At 35.0% G+C, this 27,256-nt stretch overlaps 2 protein-coding genes, 1 long non-coding RNA gene and 1 other non-coding gene across 5 annotated transcripts; 1 reads left to right on the top strand and 3 right to left on the bottom strand.

The window, feature by feature from the left end:
- Positions 1-7,114: 7,114 nt before the first annotated feature.
- LOC104237829 (uncharacterized) lies at positions 7,115-8,793 on the bottom strand. Its single transcript, XR_011403414.1, has 2 exons — positions 8,643-8,793; positions 7,115-7,392 (listed from the first exon to the last, which is right to left on the bottom strand). It is a non-coding gene; the product is annotated as an uncharacterized lncRNA (long non-coding RNA).
- A 3,529-nt stretch (positions 8,794-12,322) lies between these two features.
- On the top strand, positions 12,323-15,476 carry LOC104237827 (probable purine permease 5). Its single transcript, XM_070162978.1, has 2 exons — positions 12,323-12,506; positions 14,155-15,476. The coding sequence occupies exons 1-2, from the start codon at positions 12,476-12,478 to the stop codon at positions 15,228-15,230; spliced, it is 1,107 nt and encodes a 368-aa protein (XP_070019079.1). The 5' UTR covers positions 12,323-12,475; the 3' UTR covers positions 15,231-15,476.
- A 477-nt stretch (positions 15,477-15,953) lies between these two features.
- On the bottom strand, positions 15,954-16,026 carry TRNAE-CUC (transfer RNA glutamic acid (anticodon CUC)). The gene has a single exon. It is a non-coding gene; the product is annotated as a tRNA-Glu (tRNA).
- A 579-nt stretch (positions 16,027-16,605) lies between these two features.
- Positions 16,606-25,330, bottom strand: LOC104237826 (uncharacterized). 2 transcript variants are annotated; one of them, XM_070162402.1, is made up of 10 exons: positions 25,209-25,330; positions 21,051-22,029; positions 20,397-20,481; positions 20,159-20,254; positions 17,905-18,057; positions 17,713-17,820; positions 17,492-17,611; positions 17,187-17,312; positions 17,013-17,096; positions 16,606-16,883 (listed from the first exon to the last, which is right to left on the bottom strand). In XM_070162402.1, exons 2-10 carry the CDS (start codon positions 22,007-22,009, stop codon positions 16,758-16,760), a joined length of 1,857 nt encoding a protein of 618 aa, XP_070018503.1. In that variant the 5' UTR covers positions 22,010-22,029; positions 25,209-25,330; the 3' UTR covers positions 16,606-16,757. The 2 variants fall into 2 exon arrangements, with proteins under 2 accessions (XP_070018503.1, XP_070018504.1); XM_070162403.1 differs by lacking the exon at positions 25,209-25,330 and adding an exon at positions 23,056-23,105.
- Positions 25,331-27,256: the final 1,926 nt, after the last annotated feature.

The following is a 27,256-nucleotide window of genomic DNA, read 5'->3' as shown; positions in this document are numbered from 1 at the left end:
CCGAACGAGTCAAGAGCCAGTGGAAATACGAACTAACCTTCCCCCTTACAAAACTCACGATTTTTCTTTGGATGCAGGCACTAAGATTGCAAAATCTTTAAACACACTATACACCCATGGGGCAAGCCTTGTTCGAGGATACGACTCTACGAATCACTGCACGCCAAGTAATGCTCTGCAGTTGTCATGCTCTCAGTGATCACAATATCGCAATCAGCTAAGAAAACTCTACTATCATTCGTTATTTCATTTTTGCATAAGGCTACTATTCTGCCTTCCGAGACTAAACGATGTCTCCATCTGCATTCCTACATAAGGCTACTATTCTGCCTTCCGAGACTAAATGTTGTCTCCATTTGTATCTACATTCTTGCATAAGGCTATTATTCTGCCTTCCGAGACTGAATGATGTCTCCATCTGCATTCCTGCATAAGGCTACCATTCTGCCTTCCGAGGTTAAGCTCTACCTCCATCTGCATTTGCATTGCATAAGGCTACTATTCTGCCTTCCAACTTGCATAAGGCTACCATTCTGCCTTCCGAGCTTAAGCTCTACCTCTCTCCGTATTTGCACCTTTTCATAAGGCTATCATTCTTCCTTCCAAGGCTAAGCTCTGCCTCCAATTTCCTTCGAAACTAAGCACTATCTCAAGCATCGTTTATTTCGTTTCTCTTACGGGCTAAGCTCTGCCCTCCAATTCACAAGACTAAGCTTTGTCTTGTCCACATCATGCTACTACATCTTATGGGCTGAAAGATTGCCGAATTATCTGAGGGCATCATCGTTCGAAGGCACCATCTTCATAGCTCGAGAACACCATGTCATGGCTTGAGGATCCCTTTCAATCTTTTGTATATCATTATTCAAAGGCATCATAGTTCGAAGGCACCATCCTCATAGCCCGAGAGTATCATTTCATGGCCTGCAAATCCTTTATTGTACGCTTCATGGCCCAGAACGGCATGGTCTAAGGACATCATCCTAACCGTCCAAAGATAACATTCATGGTCCGATGGGAATTTGCATCATGTTTAAATTTATGCGTGATATACGCTTGTATTGTTTCTAATTGCAGGTAAACCAGCGAGCAACGGCCATCCCGGCAGGAGCGGTCCCGCTCCATTCCCCGCTGCCACATCAAACCTAACCATTCCCATAACCTTTCACTCACCCGACCCTAGATATTGCATTCGTTCTTGAATAGTCTCCATCAGCCTACTCCGCCGACGGATCCTGAACTACATATGGCCTGATTTCTGTAAAACCAGAGATATGTAGGCAGCTCAGAAACCCGGGCGTGGCCTAAACCTCTTCGAACCATTTCGCTCGATCAAAATTGGTCATCATATCTTTACCCGACAACTCTTCCATCCTTCTCGGGTAAAGAGGGGCAGCTGTTGATACCCAATTTTTTCCTATATATTTTTAATATACAAAATACCTTCAAAATAGCATATATATGCATATATAAGTATGTCCAAATATTTTATTATTTTTTCATAATTTTTAAAGGTCTTTAAATCAATTTATTTCCCTCTTTTATCCATAAAAACCAATAATTATTTCCAAAATCATTATTTTGGTAATTCATTTATTGGACTTTTACATTTATGCTAAAATATAGCTAAGATAATTTTTGCATATTTTTACAAATTTATTTAGTATTTTTAAGCTAAATTGCATATGATTACAATATTAGCCCTTTTAAGATTCAATTGTATTTTATATTCATTAAATTAAGTCCAGTATTTTTAAATTATTAATTATATATTATAAGTCATTTTATTTTTTCCAATTTGTTTCCAGAAATTAATTTACTATTTTTTATAAGATTAAAAGGGGAAAATTGGCTATTTAAATAATAGCCCAATTGCATTTAAATTGTAGCCTAAATCTGACCCCAATTTAAACCCAATTTTCCGGCCCAATTCCATTTTAAACCCGACCCCTAACCTAATTTAAACGACCTACCCGGATTCCCCACCTAACCCTTTTAATCCTGGCCATTGATCATTTAGATCAACGGCCACTGTCCTCCCTTTCCATTTTTAACCACAAACGACCCCTTACCCTACCTCATTCTTCACCAAACGCCGCCCTTGAATCCCTCTTCTCTCTCAGCTCTCTCTGAAACCCCTCATGAACCCTAGCTGCCGCCATCTAATCCCACCCTAATCCATCTCAACCCTTGCCTAATCCATGGCCTCTCATGGCCATTGGAGATGTGTATCAGCCTCCTATGGCTCCTGGGTGTTTGTTTCTATGGTTTCATGGCTAGACCTCGAGGGAATCTGGTCCAGTCCTTGCTCGACTTCTGTTCATGGCCTTTCCAGTCCTTGCTCGACTTCTGTTCATGGCCTTTCTCCGGCCATCCATGACCTTTCTCTGGCCATTCATGGCCTTTCAAGGCAGATCCTTGACTTTCCTGGTTAGATCGGAAACTTTCAAGGTCTTTCTCACCTTTTCTGGATTTTTTGAAACCCTAATCCCTAATCTTTAAGATCTTTTGATTTTCTTTCAGATCTACCATAGATCTGTGCTTACTATGAATGTCTTAAGTGTTTCTCAAAAGTTCTTCAACTTTTCTTTCAAAATGACTCCTTATTAGGGTTTTCCTTTAAGTTTTTTTTTCAAAAGATCACTTCTTCGATTTTAATGATTGTTTGTGATTTTTCTATGTTTTGCTCATGTTGTTCTTCTATCTGAGTTAGCATGTTGAAAACTCTAATTCCTTTTTGGTCTCATCCGAGTTCTGAAACTGTTTGTTTAGGTGTGTACTGGTTCGATTAAGTTCTCCGTTCTTGTTGACTTATTTGATTATGAGTTTTACCATCTTTTAAACTCGATTATTGTGAAACCCTAGGTCTTTTGGTCTGAAACTGCTTGTTTGAATGTATACTTGACTCGATTAAAAGTTCCTTGATTCAGACTCTCTTTTCTTTATGTGACTTATCTGATTCTGAGTTTTACTATCTTTTTAACTCGACTATTGTTGAAACCCTAATTTTTCAAAAGGTTTCCTCTCTTGCTACTGTGAGACCTTTACTTGTTTTTGACTCTCTTCTTCACTTTGGCTATACGTGTGAGCCCTGATTATCTAACTTTGTTCACTACTGAATCCTATGCTTATTTCTACTACTATTGTATGTTGTTACTTTTGCCAATATGCTTGACCTCGCATATCTGATGCTTTTCTACAATCTATTTATATACTGAAATGCAGAATTATGTTTCTTCCTTGATTGATCTTCTTGTGACTGATTGCAAAAGCTTTTCTTTTATGAACCCTAATTTCACTTGCTTTTTTAAATTAATTGATTCCTTTCCTTTTACTGTGATGTTTTACCTTGCTGAATCCTTTCCCAAAATAAGCCTATTTTTGCACTTAGACTTGATTGTCTACTTCATGCTTTTACTGCCCTTATATGGCAATAATCAGTCTGTCCCCAAACTGATTTTCTTTCCTTAATTAAACTTGCTACTACCCGTTAAACAGTGATTCCTTAATTAAAGGGAATCACCTGTGTTAATTGATTCCGACTTGTGATTGTTTCCATATTTGTGTTAAGACTTTACTTATTACCTTATTCTTCACCTATTTTCAAAACTATAAATATCCACCCTCTTTTCTTTCAAAGACACGAACATCTAATTTCAGAACACACACACTTCACTCAAAACTCTCTCTTTTCTCTCTTACTAATTGTGCTACTGCTTTGTCTAGTCGGCTGAAAGCCAAGGCTAGGCAGTGGAAATTTGCTTATTTTTCCTTTCTGCATTTGCTTCTTTACTGGTATGTCCTAGTTAATTTTCAAGCATCAACAACAACTTGTTTCTTTAATATCCAACTTCTCTCATGCTTGTCTACTTCTGCTTATGTTTTCTGCAATCAAGTTACATTACTAGCATGTTGAAATGTGTTCCCTTCCCCTTTTAAATTAATGCTCTCCTATGTGTATGAATCCCAAACCCCACATCCCCTCTTTGTGTTTGTGTTCCCTGGCTAGTTTGTGGGCATGACAGCATCATCTATTGTTGTGCATGTCCAAACCTGACCCATCCTAGGGTCATATGCTTCTTGCAATGTATTCCCAAAACTCCTGACCACTTTGTGCAACTACTAATTCTGTGTAGTTTTAGATTTACTACCACTGTTTTCAAATCACCCTTACCACTTACTATTTCCCAGTCCAGTTTTTAAATAAATCTTTATGTTCTGCACTTCCACTATATTCTTAGAACCTAGGTTCTGCCCCTTTTGTGTGAGCCTTGCGTTAGGACCCTTGAGCTCTCTCTGAACTTGGACACATAAGGACTGACCCTTCCACACTACACTCATTTCTGTCTGGTTATGCGAACCTGGGTGTAAGCACTGCCTAGGGTCCTTTGAGACCCTTAGGGAACTTTGACACACCCAGGTCTGAGAAAAGCTTTGAGCATCATTGGCATTTGAGATGGTTTATTCCATAACTCAAAGAGGAAGTCAGAATCAGGCTTCCTCTGGTTGTAACTTCTTATTTTACACTTTTTCTGATGTAATTCAGTCATTTTGTTCTGTAATAATTTGTAATAAATATTGGGGGCTGCCTAGTGAAAAGGGATGGGTGATTATGCATGCTTTAGCTATTAGAAGGGTAGATAACATGCCTATAAGATTTGTTTTTAATAAATTCTGCATGCTTCAATTCCACACTTAGACACCATGCCTATAGGATCTAAATGGCAATAATCAGACATCATGCCTACAAGGTTAAAATCAGCTTTGAAATTAGATGTCATGTTTATAAGATTAAAATCAGTATTTTTATAGAAATCATGTCTATAGGAATTTCGCTGTAAATCCTGCCTGCTTCATTTCACGTTCGACTAGATACCATGTCTATAGGACCCAAATCAGCCTTTAATACTTAGATACCATGCTTGTAAGAATTAAAATCAGTTACAATAGAAAGCATGCCTATAGGATCTAAAATCAGTTTGACTCGTACTGTTCTGAATCAGTTTAAACAACCTACCCCTTTTATTAATACGGTTTAGAAAGTACGCCTATAGGATCCAAATCGCTCTTTTAAAACTGTTTACTGCTTTGCTGCACTCCTAATCAGTAATAGATATCATGCTTATAGGACATCACCAATACACACTTAGGCAAGCCTTAGGTAACAATGATAAAACTGAATCCGCTTTTGTTTAATTAGCAACTGCTACAACCAGCAGGCAGGCCTGATTCGGACTTCTTATCTGAGTTATGTAATAAATTGGTCTGCTTCAACAATTGAAACCCCATGCCTTAGTACTTTAAATTCTGACTCTAAATGTGTTTAAGTCATGCTATTATGTGCTTTATTTGAGGAGGTATACATGAGCCTCATAACTGCTTATATGTTTCCCTCTAAATGCAGTCTTACGTGTTTTTGTATGTCGCTTAGTTTTTTTACCTTTAAACCCAAGAGTCAGTCTAAAATCCTCCCTCTTAAAGGAATAGCAGTCTTAAATTCTTCGTGGACTGATATAAATGGGATGAGTAATAGCATGCAATAGAGGACGAGACCAATTCGTGCTTTAATACCTTAACGGGGTGGGAAGGGTAGATATGGATATGATGATCGATGCGCTAATACCACGTGTATCCCCTCTTCTGAGGAGTATCATACCGGGTATCGCATTGATGTGATCTATATTATAAATAAACCTAGGACCCCCTTTTCTTTTACATTTTCAAGTATTTGTAGAACTGTAACTTCTTTTCAAAACTCGCCTTTTAACAATTGTTTTCAAATTCTTATGTGTTTAAACTTAAATCCCCTCCTATTTGAGCCTATACTTGTTTGTTTGCTAATTGTACAAAATTCACAAAACTGTCTGGCCGGGAACCACACTAGTGGATCTTGAGGGGTGCCTAATATCTTCCCTTTAGGATAATTTCAAGCCCTTACCCAATCTTTGGTTATCAAACAAACTTAGAAACGAACCCAATAGGTGTCCTAATGCACCTTAAATCATTAGGTGGCGACTCTTCAAATGCAAACCCAGTTCCCAAAAGGAATGAGTTGTTCCATACCCAAAATGTCATAAACCCGATCTTCCAATGCAAAGAGGGAAAAAGGGGGCACGACACCAATTAGAGTTCGTCGAAAAAATTCTGCAAAATCAGCATGTACTAATTAATATACATGAAAAAGTAGATATAATCACAATTTGTATTGCATGACCCCAAAATAATAAAAATAAAATCCAAAAATCATGGCAGAGTGATATTATTGGTCATCAGGACGCTTCCTATACATGGACACGTATGAAATTTCAGGCCACTCAGGATCCATAAAAAAAATGTACTACTGTAATAAAAAATTTCTGTTACATTTCGCAGTCGGAAAAAAAGGAGTAATGAGAATTGAACTTTAACCTACTATGAAAAGATTTCCATTAATAATACGATGGTTGGTGGAAGAAGAACTAATACACGGGACAATGAATTCATGGCTAAATGATATATATTCTCAGTTTAATTTTTAATTACTAAAGTTATATTACTTGATATTATATAAACATCATGTGTTTGATAGTTATGAATGCATTTGCATGAATAAGTCATTGTAATTATCTCCAAAATCTAATACTATGTTCGGTCCATAATAAGTGACTTTTTAGCATTTGACACACCCTTTAAAAAAATATAAACTCATATAGAAAAAAAAGATGTATTCACTAAATTACCTTTAATTAACTGTTACCTTAATACATTGGGATATGTAAATAAGGTAAAATTTTGAAAAAATAAATTAATTCCTTCTTGATTATGTAAAATGACACTTATTTTGGACCAAAATAAAAAGACCAAAAAGTCACTTATTATGAATCGAAGGGAGTAAACTCTAGGGATATTCACAAAGAGATCAAAGACATTAAATATTATCTTTCTCAAAGGCATCTCGATAATTTCGTAAACTCATAGAATATTCACAAAGAGATCAAGACATCAAGTATTGTCTTTCTCAAACCGAAGCGATCAGGAGACGTTTTTCTTTCGAAGCAACTTAAATATGATCGAACGCTTCTTAACAATCAAATACTTATCACTCTATAAATAATGAAAGCAGGAACCCTAGATGTAGGCAGATTGTTTTAATATTTCAATAACAATCATGCCAACAAATACAAAATTTATATGGAAATCCATAATATTCATTGCATTGTGGTTCAGGATTGAGTTCATTATAATCATTTAAGCATTGTGTAATGCAACAATTTTCATCACAATATTCATAATTGCATGGACCTAAATTCCCAGCACATCGATAATGGTAATCATCCAATTTTGTCGAGTTTATTCCTCCAGCTAAAACCCTAGTCATTTCCGTAGGAGCCAAGTTGCTATTTCCCATGCCAACTACAATAAGAAGAAGAAATATGAAAAGCAGAAAATGAATCTTGATAAATAATATATATATATATATATATATATATATATATATGATTAAATGTAAAATCATATATATGTAGGGTTCTTTTGATTGATGGTATTGAGACAACTGACCCCAACATGTATATTGTGTATAATTAATATATAATTTATATGTACCGGCTAAAAAAAGTAAACATAAATCGGGCCGGCTATCTGTGTAAAGAATCCAACATATACAACATCTTGTTGACCGTATATGAAAAAAATAATCACCACATAACTGAAGCAATATTTGATCGGCGGTATTAAATGATACCAATATTAAGTCATGTGTGAATCTATTTATTATTTTATGCAAGATAGAATATGGAATAAAAATATATATGTTAACTATGTGGGATAAAGTATTTAAAGAGAAAAATATCCCTTTAGAGTAAGTAATCCATATGTAACAATCATATCATTATTAATCATCACATAAACGATCAATAATTATAATTCCTGTATAACTAATAAGTGAACCAAGTAATCCCCTAAATTTCCTAAATCAACATTTCCTTTGCCAATAAAGTAATTATAATGACGACTCAGAAGGCCTACCTACTCCATCTGTTTCAGTTTATATGAACATATTTCTTTTTTGGTCCGTTCTAAAAAGAATATTTAGAACGATCCTTTTCTAAATTGGAAAACAATTTAGCTTAAACTTTCAATTTTACCTTTAACGAAAAGCTTTTATAACTATACAAATACTCTGGACCCCTTCCGGGCTTGTTTAGGACCACAAATTTCAAATCTTTATTTTTTCTTAAACTTCATGTTCAGTCAAACAAATTCACATGAATTGGAACAGAAGGACTATTATTTTTCCCAATACAACACCTGCTTTATTTAAAACCTATTTTTATATTGAATCAGCAATTCCTATGGGAATAAAATCAGATTGAGAAAAATAAATTTTCCAAACTTTCCACCGGTAAGAACTGTACTAATTATTTAACACCAATTGATGAACATTTGATGTGTTAAAATGTTAATTTTACTAATTGGTAAAAAAAGTTTGTTCCATTGATATAACATAAATTGAAGTTTGAATCCAAATATAGCTGAACGAATTTGAATTCTTAAAAGTTGTAAAAAATTGTACAAATAATGTCATTAAATAGTAATTTAATGGTGTCAAATATTAAGAGACGTCATATAACAGATAATTTAATTAGAAAATAAATACGCACCTGACACAAAAATGTGAAGAAGAACAAAGCAAAGCATTGTAGAAGGAAACAAAATGGCCATCTGTGAAAAAAATTGGTGCTGAATTTTTTTTATTTATTGATGCAGTAGTTTTATTTTTCTTGGAAAAGTTTGGCTATATATTGCTGAGAAAAGTATTAGGGTATTTATTGGATAGGATTTAGAGTCAGAAAAAAAAGGACTATATTGGCAAATGCATTATAAGTATTTGTGTTTTGTTAATTTTTGTAGATTCTCAAAATCTTTTTAACTAATTTGACTGAGTTTTATATGATGAGTTGACTGTTTACTCCATTTTTTTCTGATACTTTGTTGAGATTTATCTAGTTATTAAAGAAATTCCATTTTATTTGTTATTCACATTTGAAAGTTTTTTTAAGCTATATTTTAGCGAAACTACATACTTGTTTATAGTTACTACTACTATACTATATATATAAACTTGTAATGTAAGGTAAGAACTAACCAAGAATATACAAAATATATATATATATATATATATATATATATATATATATATATATATATATATTAAATACCAAAAAATATTATTAAATTAGCATACGTGAATTCAAAATGAAAGGATGATAATAGGCTAGATTCATGTAATTTGGCGATTGTTTACGCCTCAGCATGACTATGTTTCACTGTTATAAGATAGTTAAATGATAATAAATTGGCTCTAATTGTGAATTTCATGTTTTGCAGGAGTGAGTGGCATGTATGAGGACTTACAACTGTAATTGGAGTTAAATTGAAGCAAGAGAAGCCCACAGGAGCTGAGTATGTGGGAAGATGAGAAAAAGAAGAGCTTAAATGAAGACCCAGACTAGCGCGACCGTGCTAGCCCAAGAATTCGAGGCAGAATGGTAGGCCTTATGCGCAGTCATTAGTGCGTCCACTAGCGTGACCGCGTAGCCCAGCTCCGGAAAAATAAACTTCAGGGGTAAACTTGAAAGTTCGGGGGTGAATCCACTTAACTTATAGAAGGTCCAGCTCGCCCAAGGGAACATTATCAAAGTTTTCATAGCTTAGTTCAAGGCAAGGAGAGGCAGGAGGCAAGGAGGATAATTCAACATCGAATTCTTCCCTTCTTCCTCTTGTGTTTTACTATTTTGTGATAAATTTGACTATTGTTATGATGAACACTAGTATGAGTAGCTAAATATTTAGTCTAAGGTTTTGATGGAACCTATTGAAGGATGAACTTCTTGTTATGTTAATATAGTTTGCTCAGTTTAATCTCTATTTATTCAACTATGTTCTTATTGTAGTAAATTGATAGGATCCTCAATTAGCTGTGCCTATTTAGTGTGCATAACTCGGGAGAGAGTGCATATTTAGGTAATTGTTTAACAACGCCACTCCCAAAGTATATGAGGGATCAATAACCGAGGGTTTAAAGGCAGGATTAGGGATAACGAAGTCTTAGGTGCAATTTAAAGTGAGCTATAATAAACAAAGCCAGCTAGCGTAATTCGGGAGTGCGTCTAGTAAATTGTCGTGATTACTCGGGAGAGATTTACGGTAATAGGAGTGCTCATGATTGATAGAGACGATTAGGCAAATCTATGTGAAACATAACCGGAAGGGATTCCATCAATAGGGGAAATCATAACCTTAGATCCTTCTATTAATTATTTACAACTTAATCATAGTTAATCTTCAGTTGCTTATTTTCAGTCAGTCTTAGTTAGTAGAAACATCCTCAATTGTTATTCACAACGTTTGGGAAATTGATTACGTAGAATTTCATAAGTCTAATGAGAGTAATTGATAGGTTAATTCCTTGTGGGTTCGACTCTGGGCGAAATACTCAGATTATATTTGCAACGTTCGTGTGTCCTTTTTATAAGGCATAGTTGGGCGTGATCAAAGGACATCATCAGAACTTACACAAATGATCAATTTAGTCATGTTAATAGATAATTATGTATCATAGTTTAAAAGTATTTATTGTGATGATGTCTTATTGAACACTTCTTTGGAGATGATATTTTTTGTGTATGTTTCCTTATAATGGTTTGGTTGCTCTGTCATACCAGAACTCTTCTTAACGAATAGTTGTTCGTGCAAAAAACTCATTGCGAATATATATATATAAGTTTTTGGATGGAATTACTAATTGCCAACAAAGCTTATTTTACACTGTTTTGATCCGTTAAGTAACAAAGTTTTAATTCTTTCAGGTCATAAATTCACTATTTGTTAAGTGTACACATCAGCCTTGTTAGTTTGTTGTGCGTTCTCCACGTCAGGATCGGAGCCGAACCTCCATAGCTTTGATCCAAACTCTATAATTATCTTTAAAAATTCATTGAATATATACAAATTATTAATTTAGAACTCAATAACTCAGAAGAAATAGAATTCAGAACCCATTAACTTTATTACCAACTTTTTTAGTATAACCATATGGTATTCCAAGTTTACTGGCATGACTAATATGGATTCGCGTCAAGTAAGTCTACTATGACGGTAAAACGCTTCTCGCAAGAGATTTTCCCAAAACTTGATTTAAAGATCTCTAATTAAGGAGGAGGAAATCCAATCATCTTATCACACCTCATAATTGTATATAAATTATTTATTTGGATCAATAAAAATAAAGGATAAAAACAATTCTTCTATGCAAAAGATTTTTGACATGTCATTTATATGTGAAATTAAAAAAGTAGTAAGGGAGTATTAGGCATGGTGTAAAATGTTTCTAATAATTGTTTCCTGTTGATAATATTTTTTTCCCGTATTTGGTTGCTTTAAATTATTATGAATATTTTATTTAAGTAAAAATAATTTACACTAACTCAAGTGACATTGGCAGAAGAAAAGCTTTTATTTTTACAATCAAAATTCTCCCCCACTTGGAGTTTTAAAAAATTCTTTATAAAAGTGGGGATAAAAAGAAGAAAATACAAAACACGTTTACCTTTTGGTCCCTTCACATGTTTTTCTTTGAATTCTTTCAACTAATCATAAATATAAATATTTAATCAGAGGTCTCGAGATTGTATTTTGATACGGATTTCTTTATATGAAAATCATTCTTTTTAAATAGGTTTTATGTATGACGAATCCGAATTAGTCAGATTCCAATGTCGTAATGAGGTATTAATCAAATCCTAAGGGTCGTTTAATTGGGAAACATGTCATCCCATGATTAATTATCCCGAAACTTATTATCCTAGGATTAATTATCCTACCCTCCCATAGGGATAAAAAACATACTACAATCCGGGATTATTTATACCACGATTATATTCCCACCAAACATGGGATAAACTCATCTTAAATTTAACTTCGGGATTAATTATTCCTTATCGCTCATTCGAAACGAGCCCTAAGTCGTTTGGTTAGGAAATAAGTTATCTTACGATTAATTATCTCGGGATTAGTTATCTCGGAATTGTTATCCCGTCCTTGATCCTCCCTTAGAGATAAAAATAATACTACCATCGCGGAATTAATTATACCGTGCTTTTATTCTAGCCAAACGCGAAATAAACTCATTTTAAATTTTATCCCAACATTAATTATCCTTCGTCCGTCGTACCAAACAAGCCCCTAACGAGAATATCCATTTAAAAAAAAAACAGCCACCAAACCACGTGAAATGAGTTGTTCTTTGGAACATAAACACAGTAGTACTATGATTTACTATATTAATAAATTTTATCTCCTGCTTCTATGGATGTTGTCATTTCTAGAATCCCACTAACAATTCGGGTCGACCCATAATATCGTTAACCCGACCCGGATAAATTCAGGCTGAGCTCCACTCAACTTCCTTCACTATCCACTGAATTTTGGCTTCATGCAGCAATCGTTGCTTGTTTCTGTTCCAGGTCAGTTAAATTTTTATCTGAATTTCCATTTTTCCAGTCCTTTTTTGGGGTATGTTTGATTTGTATAAAATAAATAATTTTTAGTGATAATTGAATTATGGGTTCTTTTTTATTATTTCAAGGTATTGGTTGCTTAAAGAATAAGAATTTACCAATTAAATAATCAGACCCTTTTGACAAATGACATGTAAAAGTTGGAAACTTGGGAAATGATTGATGTTTTCTCAATGGTTTTTCTGGAACTTGGAATGGATTGATGGCAACTATGATTTGGGAACTCTAGCAACTAATTTTGTAGTGACAACCTTTGTTGCTCTGACTCTGCAAAAATGTCGCCAAGTGCGTTTCGAGTCCTCCAAAAGTAGTGTATTTTTGGAGGATCCGATACAGGTACGGCAATATTTTTGGAGAGTCGGCACGACATAGGAGACCACATAGAACAATGGATATACTTGCTGAAGTTTGTCTTTAACTAGGAAAATTAAAATCTATTTCTGCTAGTTCTTTTTTTTTTTTTTGGTGGTTGGGATAACCGAGAAATCCTGGAGCGCCAGTGTTTCACGGTTCGAAACTCGGTAGATAATGGGCCCGCTCTTCTACCATTCCCCACGTGAATACTAGGCTTTGTCTGCGACACGGTTCGAACTCGCACCTAACCCACACATCACGCGTTCCACTCTCACCACTAGATCAAAGCCCGAGAGGAAAATCCAATTATGATATCTTATTCTTAGGCTTTTGATTTGTCTTTACCAACTAGTATCTTGGGCACTTGATATGGCTGAGCTGAAGAGATTGATTGTACTGAAAAAAAATGTTTGTACCTGAACAATCTTGGGTTGTACTATTTGTCTCATATATTAGGCTCTAAGCAAATTGGATAAAGGAAAATATGGAATTTATGGGTTAATATGGAAGGAAGATATGGACTTTCTGGGTAATATGCGAATCGGAGAAGGAAGATAGCAAGAAAAAAAAAGTAAAAGAAAAGGAAGATTAGAAATGAAAAGCTGCAGAGCTCAAGTGGTTATTTGACATTCCATAGAAACAAAAGTCAAGTTAACAACCTTAAGGACTGTTAGGTATCGTTTTCTCTTTGATCAAGTTAATCTTAAATTCTCTAAGAAAATGCCATGTCATTAATACTAGAGTATTTTAGTTAATGCATAATATTGGTTAATAGTTAGTAACCTATGCAACTTCAAACAATTACCCGTAGTTACAGTGTGAAGGCGCAAACGCGATGCCCTTTTGAGTATTTTAATTACTGCATCACATTGGTTTATGCAAAGAGACAAAAGAAGTTCAAAACTAAGCTATGTTGCGTGTACTCTCCAAAATGATGTTGCACCCGTGTCAGATCTTCCAAAAATTCACTACTTTTGGAAGATCCGACACACATCCAATGATATTTTCGGAGAGTCCAAGCAATATAGAAACTAAGGTACTTGAAGGTTCAAGCCTGTTTACGGCACCTTTTGTTAAGCATTTTGTGATCCTATAGTTACTGTACTCCATATATATGTTTCTCTTTTATATTGAATTCTACTTATATTCATTTTCGGATTCATTCTTCTTATCAAATGTCTTTCCTCATGCCGTGTTTGAAAATTGACATTTCTGTATAACGATGACTGGCTTCTTGTAGAGGAAATAATGGATGAGGCACCACCAAAGTCATTACGGCAAAAAATGTCAGCCTATTGGACAATGGCGTGTGAAATGTATTACAGCAAACCAATTTCACACTGGATTCTTCTGTTTCTAGGTAGCATGGGGATGCTTGTCGCGTTCCCTGCTTCTAGCCTCTTGTCCCGTATATATTTTGCAAATGGTGGGAAGAGTAAGTGGATAATTTCATGGGTTTCAGTTGCAGGATGGCCTCTCATCGCGATAGTCCTAATTCCTTCGTACTTCTTTCTTAAAGTATTCCCGACGCCACTTGACTTAAAACTAACTTTATCTTATGTTGTATTGGGTTTCTTGAGTGCTGCTGACAACCTCATGTATGCATATGCCTATGCTTACCTCCCAGCATCAACTGCTGCTCTTTTGGCCTCGACTTCACTGGTTTTTTCTGCACTATTTGGATATCTTCTCGTGAAAAACATTATCAATCTATCAATTATAAATTCTATCGTGATCATTACTGCTGCCATGACGATCATTGCTCTTGATTCTAGCTCAGACAGGTATGGATATATCACCGACCGTCAATACATTATAGGTTTTGTGTGGGATATACTGGGATCTGCACTCCATGGTCTAATTTTTGCCTTGTCAGAGTTGGTTTTCGTGAAATTACTCGGTAAAAGATCGTTTCTTGTTGTTCTGGAGCAGCAACTCATGGTTTCCCTCTTTGCCTTTATATTTACAACAATCGGACTTGTTATAAGTAACGGTTTCCATGGAATGAAATCTGAGGCAACTACATTCGATGGTGGGGCCAACGCATATTACTCGGTTATTGTTTGGGGAATAATCACTTTTCAGTTGGGTGTCTTGGGAGCCACTGCAGTTGTTTTCCTCTCCTCTACTGTTTTGGCCGGTGTCCTTAACGCGGTAAGAGTACCAGTCACGAGCATTGCTGCTGTTATATTGTTGCATGATCCTATGAGTGGTTTCAAGATTCTGTCTTTGATTATTACATTCTGGGGATTTGGCTCTTATATTTACGGCAGCTATAGCCCTGCGAAAAAGGATGCCCTGCAAACTATTTCTTAGTTTTCGTGTTTTTTTCCATTATTTCATCCTTCTCACCATTGATAGGATTGGAGATCACAAAGTGTATGTATATGTTTGACTGGCTAAATTATACATATTTGCTGCTTAGTTGAATAGAACAACTAATACTGCAATTGCAGGGAAAAGCGATGAAGTTGAAACTATATATAGTAGTAATATTCATGCACAAGATGTATTTACTTTCTTGTGGAATCTATAGTAAAATGTTAAAGTTCTCTCTTATCATTTCATTGGCTGAAGATGCTAGTTATGAGAAATTAATAATAGGAAGGCTTTTCCTATTTAATTTTTTGAGCATTAGAAGTTGAGCAGATGTGTCAAGTCTTGGTGGACAGAGTGATTGGATACATGTATTGGTGAAGTAGTAGTTAGTCGAATAGTCAAAGTACATGCAAGTTGCATCAGCATTATATATATATATATATATATATAAATATTTTTAAAAAAATGAACATATGATCACTGCAAAAGGTGTGCACTTTCTCATTGCATATTATCTATTGTAAGGGGAAGAGTGTTCACTTTCTTATGGAATTTAGTACTCTGGTCATATTGTTGGTAAATTTGAGTCACTTATTATTTGACTGAAATAGCATATTGAGTGTTGGAAACTCTTAAATAGACAACAAGGATCCTACTTAGAACTGAAAAACAAAAAGGAAAAGAAAAAGGGAGGACAAAATAGGTAAAAGAAAAAGGAAATTCCGTTGCCGGGACTTGAACCCGGGTCTCTCGGGTGAGAGCCGAGTATCCTAACCACCTAGACTACAACGGATTGTTGTTAACAATAACCACAATATATTTATAATAAATATTTAAAGATAACTCAAATACTCATTTATCTAGTAATCCAGCTATTTTTCTAGCTGAAAAAATCTTTTCAGGAACAATTCCCTACATGAATTTCATTTAAGAACCATTACTTTTTAAGTCTTTACGTCAATTTACCAGCTTATTAGCTTAATAAAACAATATTTTCAGTTAGAAAAAGATATCAAGAATTTTAGACGGGTAAGTTGATATAGAAAACCTTGTTTGAACTCAGTTCAGTATATGAGATCTTTACACAAATAGCCGAACGGATTCATTATTTGCTTTTTCTAGCCAATATACATAAACCATACATTGATTATACACAGTTTTACATATATTACATATTGATTAAGCATATATAATACATCCATCAATTGTGTTTAGTTTAAGCAGTTAGGTGAACGACTATTTGGGTTAATTCTTCAATTGGAAAGTCACTCGGCAAAAATTAAAATAGCAGAGGAAAAGAAAAAAAAAGTTTGGGGGGGGGGGCAGGGGGGGGGTTGAAGGGGGTTTGTTTTAATATATAACACACTCCATATAGACAATTTGATTCACCTTAGAAGTCAAAATAGTGAGATCACAGATGGGAGAGTATATACAAACAAACACCAGCAAGCATTACAAAGTGTTCATTTTTTCTAAGGACAACATCTTAAAAGCCAAACAAAGGCTTAGATGGACATGGAAATCTCATTTGAGGAGTGTCTTGACAATGGACTTAACATTCAGCTTCTTCAAGTCTGTATATGACTGCCCACATCCCACAAACATGACCGGGGCTCCGGATATGTAAACCATGGATAACGCTGCACCCACCTATGACCGAAACAAAAGGATGAACATAAGAATGTTAATCATATGGTAAGCAAAAAGAACGGTGCTATGTATTTGTTGGAAGGAAGAGATCAAAACATATTTATAATGGAATCGACCAAGATCATGTACCTTGTCATCGATAGTGTCAAACTTGGTCAGCAAAATTCCATCAATTAACCTCGGATTTGGTGAAGGTGAGAGGTCACCCAATTTCTGCAAAGAGAAATCAAGAGCAAATAGAGCATAAGATGCAGATACAAAGAAACTATGAAAATAAAGTATCATAACCATGTATAAGCAAACCTGGTTAAACTTTGACAGTTGATCAACAGCATCATTGCCGACAAGTGCCTCTCCAACAAAAAGGATCAGATCTGGACTATTGACATATATAAGCTTTGACAATGCTCGCATCAATGGTTCATTATCCTGTGGAACATGAATCTTGGGTGTAAATAAATGCTAACGAATAAATGGGTTAAGGAAACAACATATACAATCACCAAATTCCACCAAATAAGCTAGAACTCGTAGAGGGACCCCCACGCCCCAGAAACATTGGACATGTTGGTAACTTTGAGATGTGAAGCTTCAAAATTCAATTCTACCTGCATCCGACCAGCTGTATCGACAAGAACAACATCGGAACCATTTCGGTTAGCCTCCTGAATTGCTTCTTTAGCAACAATAGCAGGATCCTTCTCATACCCCTTCTCAAATATTGGGATCTGATAAACAGAAAATTAAAACGAGTCATCAGCTTGTAAAACGTTTCCACCCAGTGAACATCAAGAATTTCCATAAACATAGACTTCAAATCATGACATACCTGAAGCCTACGTGCATGAGTGCGTAGCTGTTCAACTGCTCCTGACCGGAATGTGTCACAAGCAGCCATCATGACATTGATATTATGCTGCAAAAGCCAATAAGCAACCTGCAGAATGGCAGATGGAACCCTCTTAGTTAATATAAGAAGGCACTTTGAATAATTAAAAACAAAAGCTCATATTAGTTTAACCTTAGCAAGATTGGTAGACTTTCCAACTCCATTAACTCCAACAAAAACCACAACATATGGTTTTCCTTGCTCCTTTGCAGCATGAACATCCCTTAGAATATCAATGGAGCGCTTGGGAGTCAAAATGCGGACAAGAGCCTCCTCCATTGCTGCCTGTTTCAATCAATTCAGCACACCATAGTAATATGTTCAGAGTTCAGATTAGACCACATAGGAAAAAGATGGACTGAAAAGATATTTCAAGTTTCCGCATGCAATTATTCTGGTTTTAAATACCTCTTTGAATCTTCTTTCTTTTCCTAGTTGGATGGGGAGCGAGGGAGCAGGAGAATCCAAAGATTTTTGGGCTTATAAATCTTTTCATGGCTGGCTAAATAAGGAATTTCTATCAAACAAATAAATGCCACAAAGAATATGTAAGGAACAGTCACAACTGTGAAAACAGTGTGGTTAGATATACACAATGGATATTTCTGTAATCGTGTGTTTGCACTACGGATCTACCTTGAGCCATACTCATTTACCTTGAATATTAATGAGTCAATTAGTAGTGTACAAGATATGGTTCCATGGTGAGTGCTATTTGTGGACGATATCGTGCTAATTAACGAAACTAGAAAGTAAGCCAACAAAAAGCTAGAATTTGGAGAAACACTCTACCGAGTAGATTTAGAATAAGTAGGAGTGCAACAAAATACCTGCATTGCAAGTTTATTGTTAGCCCCTTGACAAAGGTCTTCGGCAGGTGTGGGTTGTGACAAGGATTCTCATGATGGCCTTGGCACACAACCTGAAAAATGGGGCAACATCATGAAGGGCTGTTCGGCATGACGGACAATGCGGGGTTCGACAAACGCACCTTGAACGGAAGCAAGGCGCATTTTACTTAGATGTGCGGGTTGGCAAAACAATGGCAAGGCAAAGCCATGTCAAGCAGGGGCAAAGACATGGCAAGGCAAGGCAAGAAAAGGCGGGACAAGCAATGACAAATGCTACGGACAGATTTGATCAAGTCGGGGGCGACTTGACTTGGGCAGGCAGCTGTGACAATGAACGTGTGTGGCTAAGTCAGTGGGCGGCGAGTTGTGGCAATGACATTGGCGCGGAGCAGTGTCAAAGGCAAGGTTGGGCGCAATGCCAGCCTTGGCACAAAGCAGCTGGGCGAAAATCAGACCATGCTGTGCACAAGCAGCAGTTGGAAAACATGTGCAAAGCACATGGGAAGCAGTTGGCAGTTGCAACCTCTTCCAAGACATGCTGATCATGGCCTAAAAGTGTGCCCACGTTTTTGTACTTTGTCTTAACTTGTTGCCCATCAGTTGGGGCTTGTCAACTGATTGTAGCCTTATAAATTCTTGCTTAGGCTGTCCAAAACGGAGAGAGAGAACTTAGTCTAAGGCATTGTGAAGCCAAATACGTCTAAGTCATTTTCCTAAGGGTGGGAAAACCATTTTGGGGCAGGGAATTAGGGAATTCTTTGTCTTGGCCATAGGGTTGGCTATTGTGTTCTTGTATTCACTTATTAATACAAGTTGGGAAGAAATTCCTGTATATCGTGTGCCTTTATCTACTGTTTTTGCTGCCTATTTTCATTCTAAGTGCAAACGTCCCTAAAAATAAAACTAAGTGTTGGAAAGGCTGAAGTCAAGGCTGGGCTTGACTGTCGCACGGAGGTGAACCTCGGGCTGAGTTCGAGTGACACAAATCACCCCTGTGACATTTATCCAGCAAAAGAAGAATGACATTGAGGTAAGATTAGATGGGATTGTGATGCCTACTTTAAGAAAATTCACATATCTAGACTAACTCTTTTTGAGAAAATGATATCATCGGCAAAGAATGGATGTAGAGAACGATATCGTACACAAATAGCACTCTACCGAGTAGATTTAGAATAAGTAGGAGTGCAACAGAATACCTGCATTGCAAGTTTAGCCAGTAAAAGAAGAATGACATTGAGGTAAGATTAGACGGGATTGTGATGCCTACTTTAAGAAAATTCACATATCTAGACTAACTCTTTTTGAGAAAATGATATCATCGGCATAGAATGGATGTCTCCATTTTGGAGTTCCTAATTTGTCTTTATTGAGTAGTGGAATGAAATGGCCCCAAATGGAACGGAATGGATGTAGAGAACTCATACAACCAACTCCAGTTAATTTGGGATTACACCACATCATTTGCCACCCTTTAAAGCTTAGTATTAAGACATTGCACTTTCTAAAATTATGAGAGGTTCCTACTTGCTTACCTGAACTGTTGAAGATATTCTTGTAAATGAGGTAAGTTTTTTACCCTCCAGACTTGCTGCAACTGATTCACACAGCTTTTCAGCTATTTCCTCAGCCTGTAAAATATGCACAAAACTGGTCAACCAAGTTTAACATGAAAGCCTCTGAGAGAAATTTGGTCATCTACTAAAGGAAATCTCTCTTTTACTTTACAATTGGAAGAGCTGGGGGGGGGGGGTAAGTAACTATTTAACTTACCACATTCTTGGTCATCAGCCTGTCCTTAAGAGCTTTCAGAGCTGGTTCCAGGTCAGTCTTCTCCAAGTTTGCCTTACCTGCGATACTGGATACACAAAAGCAATTCTAATTATTTAGGTGAGCCAGTAATCCATAGTGAGATAGAAATTCAGATGACTGAAAATTGGATATTCTATATAAATCAAATGCAGTACAATGAAAAGTAGGAACTGAAACTGGATTCATGTGTTTCCCTAATTTTCTCTGCTTCTTATGACTCGAATCAAATTTAATTCACAAAGTAGAGAGAATGTAAATAACTGTATACTTCTTTTGTCTTAAGCAAGTCTATAATTAAAAAATTTGGATCCCTTCAGAGAAACTAACCGCGAAATGGCATTAAAGGGTAATCAAAACTTTAACTCCTTAACACATCCTACGGTATCAAAAGATAATTTAAGGGTCAAATTCAGTGATATTAAAACTTTCTGAAAAAATATTGACACCTTCATCAATTAAATGAGATTTCCTGAATGTACTTTTCTCTTCGAGTGAACAGGAGAAGAACAACTGATGCAAACCTCATAAACAAAAGTAATAAACAAAACCAAAGCATTTGGATAGCAATTTAATGATCCTGACCTGTCCTGCTATCAACCGTGGATGAGAATTTACCTCTGGAACATGGATGAGAACCAGCCTTTCTTCTTTGCTTCAACCTTGTTGTCTTTCCATGGTTCTTCATCATCCCCGGTCTCACTATCACTACTTAATATCTCCTCTTTGTCCATCATACTGTCACCTTGTTCTGCTGCCACAACTGTCACATTCTCATTCCCATTCTCACTCACAGGATTTGTGAAATCTAATTTTGGCTCAGAAGGTGAATCATCCCAAACTCGATTCTTCTTTATCTTTTTTGTAGGCTCTGCCTTGGAGCCTTTGTTTACAACAGTATCTGCTTTCTTTCCACCTTTAACCCTGAGCTTCTGTAGCTTATTTACATCAAAAGCCCCAGCAGCGGAATTCCTGTTCTCTTTACCGTTAACCTGCACTACTCCATTTACAATACTTCCGTTAGAATGCCCATTCTCCTTAACATCCCCTTTCACTTTATCGCCATCTCCACCATCGTTTCCTGAGTCACTACCACCCTTTTTATTGTTGCCTCCATTAGTACCACCCTTTTGCACCTGGCCTTGCTTCTTACCAAGATTATTGTTGACAGGCTTTGTCACCGGCTTCGATTTCTTGATATCCTCAGCACGAGCCTCGGCCTCTTTCCGGAGCTGCTGGAAAATATCATCGAATTCATTGTATACAGTCTTTTTGGATTCATAAATCTCAGAGAATTCACGTTTAACCATAGCAAGCAACTCATCCACATACAAAAGATGGAGAATCCGCTGATAGACAGCAACAAAAACAAGCCCGAGTTCGTTGTGGAAAGTCCATTTAAGAGTGTATGCAGCTCCAGGAACATCATAATTGTATGATGCAGCACCTGAACGTTCCTCCAAAAGACACGAACGAATCAATGTGTCAATTGGGGAGCCTCTAAGAGCATTTCCAAGCTCTTTACATGTCCAGAGGATCAAACCCCCTCTAGTGAATATCAGTAACTGCTCTAACATCTCCGAACTCAAATTCAACCCTGCAACCAAAAGTTTGACGCCGAAAGAAAAAAATCTTCAGAATTTAAGGGAGAAAAACAACTTCAGAGAAAGTAAAAATAAAAACAAAAGTTCAGAAAATGAGAGACAGAGTTGACTTGAATTGTGTCCTCGACAATTGGGCTTGATATTGATGATCTTTGTGCAAACACTATAGAAGAAAACGATAATCAACATGAAAAAAGAACCTTATGTGATAGACTTCCTTTATTGACCCTACTTAGTTGGATTGAGTCTTGTATTTGATTGTTAATTAGTTGGCCAAGTTCTTATACTTGTTTTTAGCTAATTGCTTCATGTACCTTTCTTTCTTTTTCGGCCTGTGTAGTTACGTTGGATCCCTGTTTAAGGAATCCAGCTTGCATACCATTTTAGTCTTATCACAAGTTGAGAAGATTTAGATTCATTGAGAAGAGAGTGACAATACTACATGAGAAGCTAGAAGAGAAGTTCAACAAGCAACCAGCCCAAAAATACCTACAAAGGCTAACTAGTTAGTTAATTTAAACCAATATAATGACGAGGCAAACTTGATATGTTAGAAGTTAAATACAAGACACTGGCATTTACGATTCTATATACTGTTTTTAGGTCCATACTCACACTTCACTATTTCTTATTTATTTTTCAAATCTTCTTATATTCAGAGTAGGCCTGTTGCAACTGGAGTCCCATGCAAATGATAAAAATTGTTTGAAAGTTCCCTATGGAAGAATTAGATACCAAAGTTGAATCAAATTATGAAACTAGTATTGATAGGAAGATTTCCTTGGTAACTATTCTGATGCATATGTACATAAAAGATATATCTTCTTAATTTCATTCTTCCAAAAATTAATGACTTCATATCCTGTCCAATTGTTTTATCCACTTTCCATAATAGACCATTAGGGCGGAACACGGAAAAAACATATATGGTATCTGATTAACTAAGGCATGAGCATAGCATAATTTAAAGTGTGCTATTCAATAATAAGAAAAGATTGCAAAATTGAATGCGATTATACCATTTTTGGCGACTTCGATTTCTTCGCCACCAGCTCCCCATACTTAATCCCTAATTCCAAGCCAACGGTCTTAGAGGCAACTTGATTTGGATACTACGCAAGCGTGCAACAATATATAAAACAAGTTTTAATTCATCTGCTATTCGTTTATCTAAAGCTTGCCAATCTAGTACTCATTATAAGCTTATAAATGATCCTGACTGTCCCATTTTCAGTATGATTAACTGTTGTGACTTACGATCATTTTCCAGTATGTTTTCCTTCCTAGTTTACCATATGTTAGGTTGTTTCGACGGTTTAGTTTCCCATATATGTTGACATCCAGATTGCTTAGCTTGCTAGATTCATGTACATGATTCTAGCACCCATAGACCATCCAGATTTTCAGACACAAGTGGAACAACTCCACGTCATACGGTTTTCAAGGACTCCTTCCATAACTTTCTCAGGCATCTTACGTTTTTTCTTAATTAAATCAGTGTAGCTTGCACCATAAGCGAGTTTATGATAAAATCATAAAATGCAACCATACTTTCTTTTGCATTAAACCTTGTTTCTTCCTTGACTTAATTCTTAAGTGTACCATTAAGGATGAAACACAGCTTGATCCAGAAGAAAATATATGCAAGGCAAACTGATTCAATTAAGAGAGAAAGTACGACACCAGAGAGAACTGTGAAAAGAATGTCCAAGGTGGGAGAGTCCTAGAAACTCGCATGAACTAGAGTTGTTCCAATTGTATCAAAAAATCTCGACGGTTCTGAGCGCCACAATCACATACGAGAAACTAGGTAGTCTAAACGGCAAAATGTACGAGAAACTAGGCAGTCGAAACAACCTAATAACATATAGGAAACTACTCTGAAAACATATTTGTATATGGGCATAAGTGAATATGCCGAAAAGGGACAGTCACGACTATTTACAAGCATGTATGAGTGCTAGATTGACAAACTTTGGACAAACAAATAGCAGAAGATATAAAACTTGTTTTAAATAATACAACGTGCTTGTATGACGATCTAAAGTAAGTTGCTCTAAAACAAATGGATCTTTCCTTGCAAAGCTTGGAATTAAAGAATTAAAGAATGAGAAACTGGCGACGAAGAAAGCAAAGTCACCAGAAATGGTATAACTGTGTTTAAGTTTTGCAATTTTTTCTATCACTAAATAGCAAAATCTAAACCATATTATGTTAATGCTTTAGTTAATTAGCATCTATTAAAGTCTCATTCTTCCTGTGTTTTTATAGATTCGTACATGTGTAAGTGTAACTAATGCAATGCATACCATGATATTTTTTTTATATCTTCCTTAATAGTCAATTAAAAAGTGAAAAGAACACAAAGCACTTGAATATGATATGGAGTCCTTCAAATTCGGAAGAATAAAATCAAGAGGACATATCCCCATGTACATCTAGATCATATTGAAACAAGACAACCATTTTATTTTGTAATTTTGATTTTGGTATCTAATTCTTCACTTCTCATGGCACTCTACTTACAACAGGACTAAAGTAAATGCAATATAAGAAAACATAGACATTGAGCAAGTACGGTGACCTAAAAACAGTATATAGAGTTGAAAATACTAGTGCCTTATGTGAAACTTCTAAACATATTAATATATCAAGCTTGTCTCCGACATTGTATTGGTTTTAAATTATTAGTTCTAATTGGTTAACCTCTTAAGTTATCTTTGCTAGTGTAGGTGACTGCTTGTTGAACTTCTCTTCTAGCTTTTCATGTATTATTGTCACTCTCAATCTTTCCTCTTTATATAGCAAAACCCAAATAACCTACCAAAGTGTTTTCACGATTTATGCAATCAAACTACAAATTAACCAATTAAATCGAAATCTTCCCATTAGAAAACCAATACCTCTACCAAACCCGTTACACAATTAAAGTAATAAAACTAATTTTCCAGTTTTAATTTCCTCAATAACCCAGTTCAGATCACACCATAAAATTCTAATCAAACACCTCTCACGCAACAGGAATAACAGATCGAACACACGAAGTACACAAATTAGCAAACAAAATCACAAAAAGCAATCCAAAAAAGGAAAATTCCGGAAATTAAAATGGAAAAAAAAGAAAATTAAAATCTAAAACCACAAATAGAAGAAATAAGTCATTTCCTGGTACCTGTCTAATTCCTCTGTAATCTGAGAAGGAAAAGGCGACGAAAGGACTTTGAAAACGGAAAACGAAAAGAGAAAAAATGAAAACGGAAAACGAAAAGAAAAAAAAATGAAAAAAGAAACAGAAACGAAAAATGCAAATTTTGGAATATATATATAGAGGGGTATTCACGGAAAATCAAAAAATTTGGTCCTTTGGTCTTATCTTAATCCCGTTGTAAGGGGAAAAGAAAAAAAAAAATCTAATGTTTGCTCTAATTTTCTTTTTCACCCATCTTAATTAAGCTGATTGAACCGTACTGAATTAGTTATTAATTTTTTTTTTTAATAAAATGTTAGATTTTTATATAAATTTATAATTATCTCGAATAATTATAATATTTTTTAAATTTTATATAATAAATCGTAAATATTAAACTATACAGAATAAATTTATATTATAATATATTTTACATATTCAGTGTAAAAATAACAAGATATTAAATTTTTTTCCTTGGGCCTTAAAATTATGGAAACGACTACAAGCCAACAGGTAATGATATTCTAGCGATCTTGAGTAGCAAGTCACAAAGTTATTGAATATCTTTTCTCTCGATTTAGATTTCTCTTGTTGGATATTTAATCTTCCAATATGCTTTATTCTTGAGTCTCAGCTTGATTAATGTATTTTTAACTTGTGTGGTTCATATTTCTCTTATCTTTGCTTAATTATTTTATGCTGCTATAGAATAGTGAGTTTGATTTTTATTTTAGCCATCTTTTATGTTTCCTTGATTCATCAACTTTTAAACAGTAAAAATATCTAAATGGCTTTGCGAAAGTCCTATACAAGTACGCTTGTTCTCCCTGTTTAGCGTTTCGGAAATAGCCCCCTACTTTTACAAGGTAGGGTTAAAGTCTGCGTGCACACTACCCTCCCCAGACCCCACTTCTGAGATTATACTAATTTTATTGTTATTGTTTATGCAAGTACGCATGTTATCACGCTTTAACTTCTATTAGTGATTTTTGCATAACATTTATGAAAAAAAATACCAAATATTAACTTAATCGTGTTGATACCAAAGAGAAATTGACATGATTTAGCCGATTTCAAAAATTTAATTTTAGTTATACAAAATAAAGTAACCAAAAAATTGATTTGATATAAATTTTATAAAATAAACAGCTACATCGAATCGTTGACACAGTAAGAAAACGTAATAGATTATTTGCCAATTTTAAAATACTAGCTTTATGGTACTCGCGTTGCGCGTGTACCTATATTAATGAGTACACAATTTTTAAAAAATTACGTAAATATTATTCGACTATATATTTGACTAATTTTAAATTATATAATAAAAGTTAAAGGAATATTCTTGGAACTGTTGAATGGTGTTTCCATTTAGTTAACTCAATAAATGAAGAAATCTTGGCCGACAAAAGTTTTTAGATGATTTATTGTGATTTATGAGTACGTGTGAGATCTCATGAAAATTATTGTTATTTTAATGACTTAATACTAAAAACAAAACACAAAAGAGAATAAAAGGTTAGTCTTATAGCTCCAAAAATTAATATTGACAATGTAAAGTCTAAAAAATGAATGTGATTGAATTAATATCTTATAATAAATAATTTAATAAAAAAATAGATCTAGGCATTGTCATTTGTTGGACTAAATGCAACGAAAAAAATGACAAGTTGTTTAAAATATATCTTTTCCTACTATTTCATTCATAAATTTCTTACAAAAATACATATCATTTATTAGTATAATTTCGATATATAAATTTATCTTATTTATGTTTCACTTATCTGATTGCGTTTGAGCTTTAACATATATACGTTCGACAAAAATATTAAAATACATTATAGTTATTATTACTATAATTATATTATTTTCAAATATAGTCTTGTCATTTTTAAACTTAGTTATAGATAGTTCCTAATATGTTTATAGGTTTGGTTTGTGATGTACATGAGACTTCAATATGTATAAACTTGATATTATAAAGTTATAAAAGTAATTACGATTGAGTTAATAACTACTATAAATAGTTTAATATA

This window comes from Nicotiana sylvestris, chromosome 11, assembly GCF_000393655.2.
Source record: "Nicotiana sylvestris chromosome 11, ASM39365v2, whole genome shotgun sequence".
Lineage (NCBI taxonomy): Eukaryota > Viridiplantae > Streptophyta > Magnoliopsida > Solanales > Solanaceae > Nicotiana > Nicotiana sylvestris.
The sequence above is the reverse complement of the archived record's forward strand: the minus strand, read 5'-3'. Positions and strand labels throughout refer to the sequence as shown.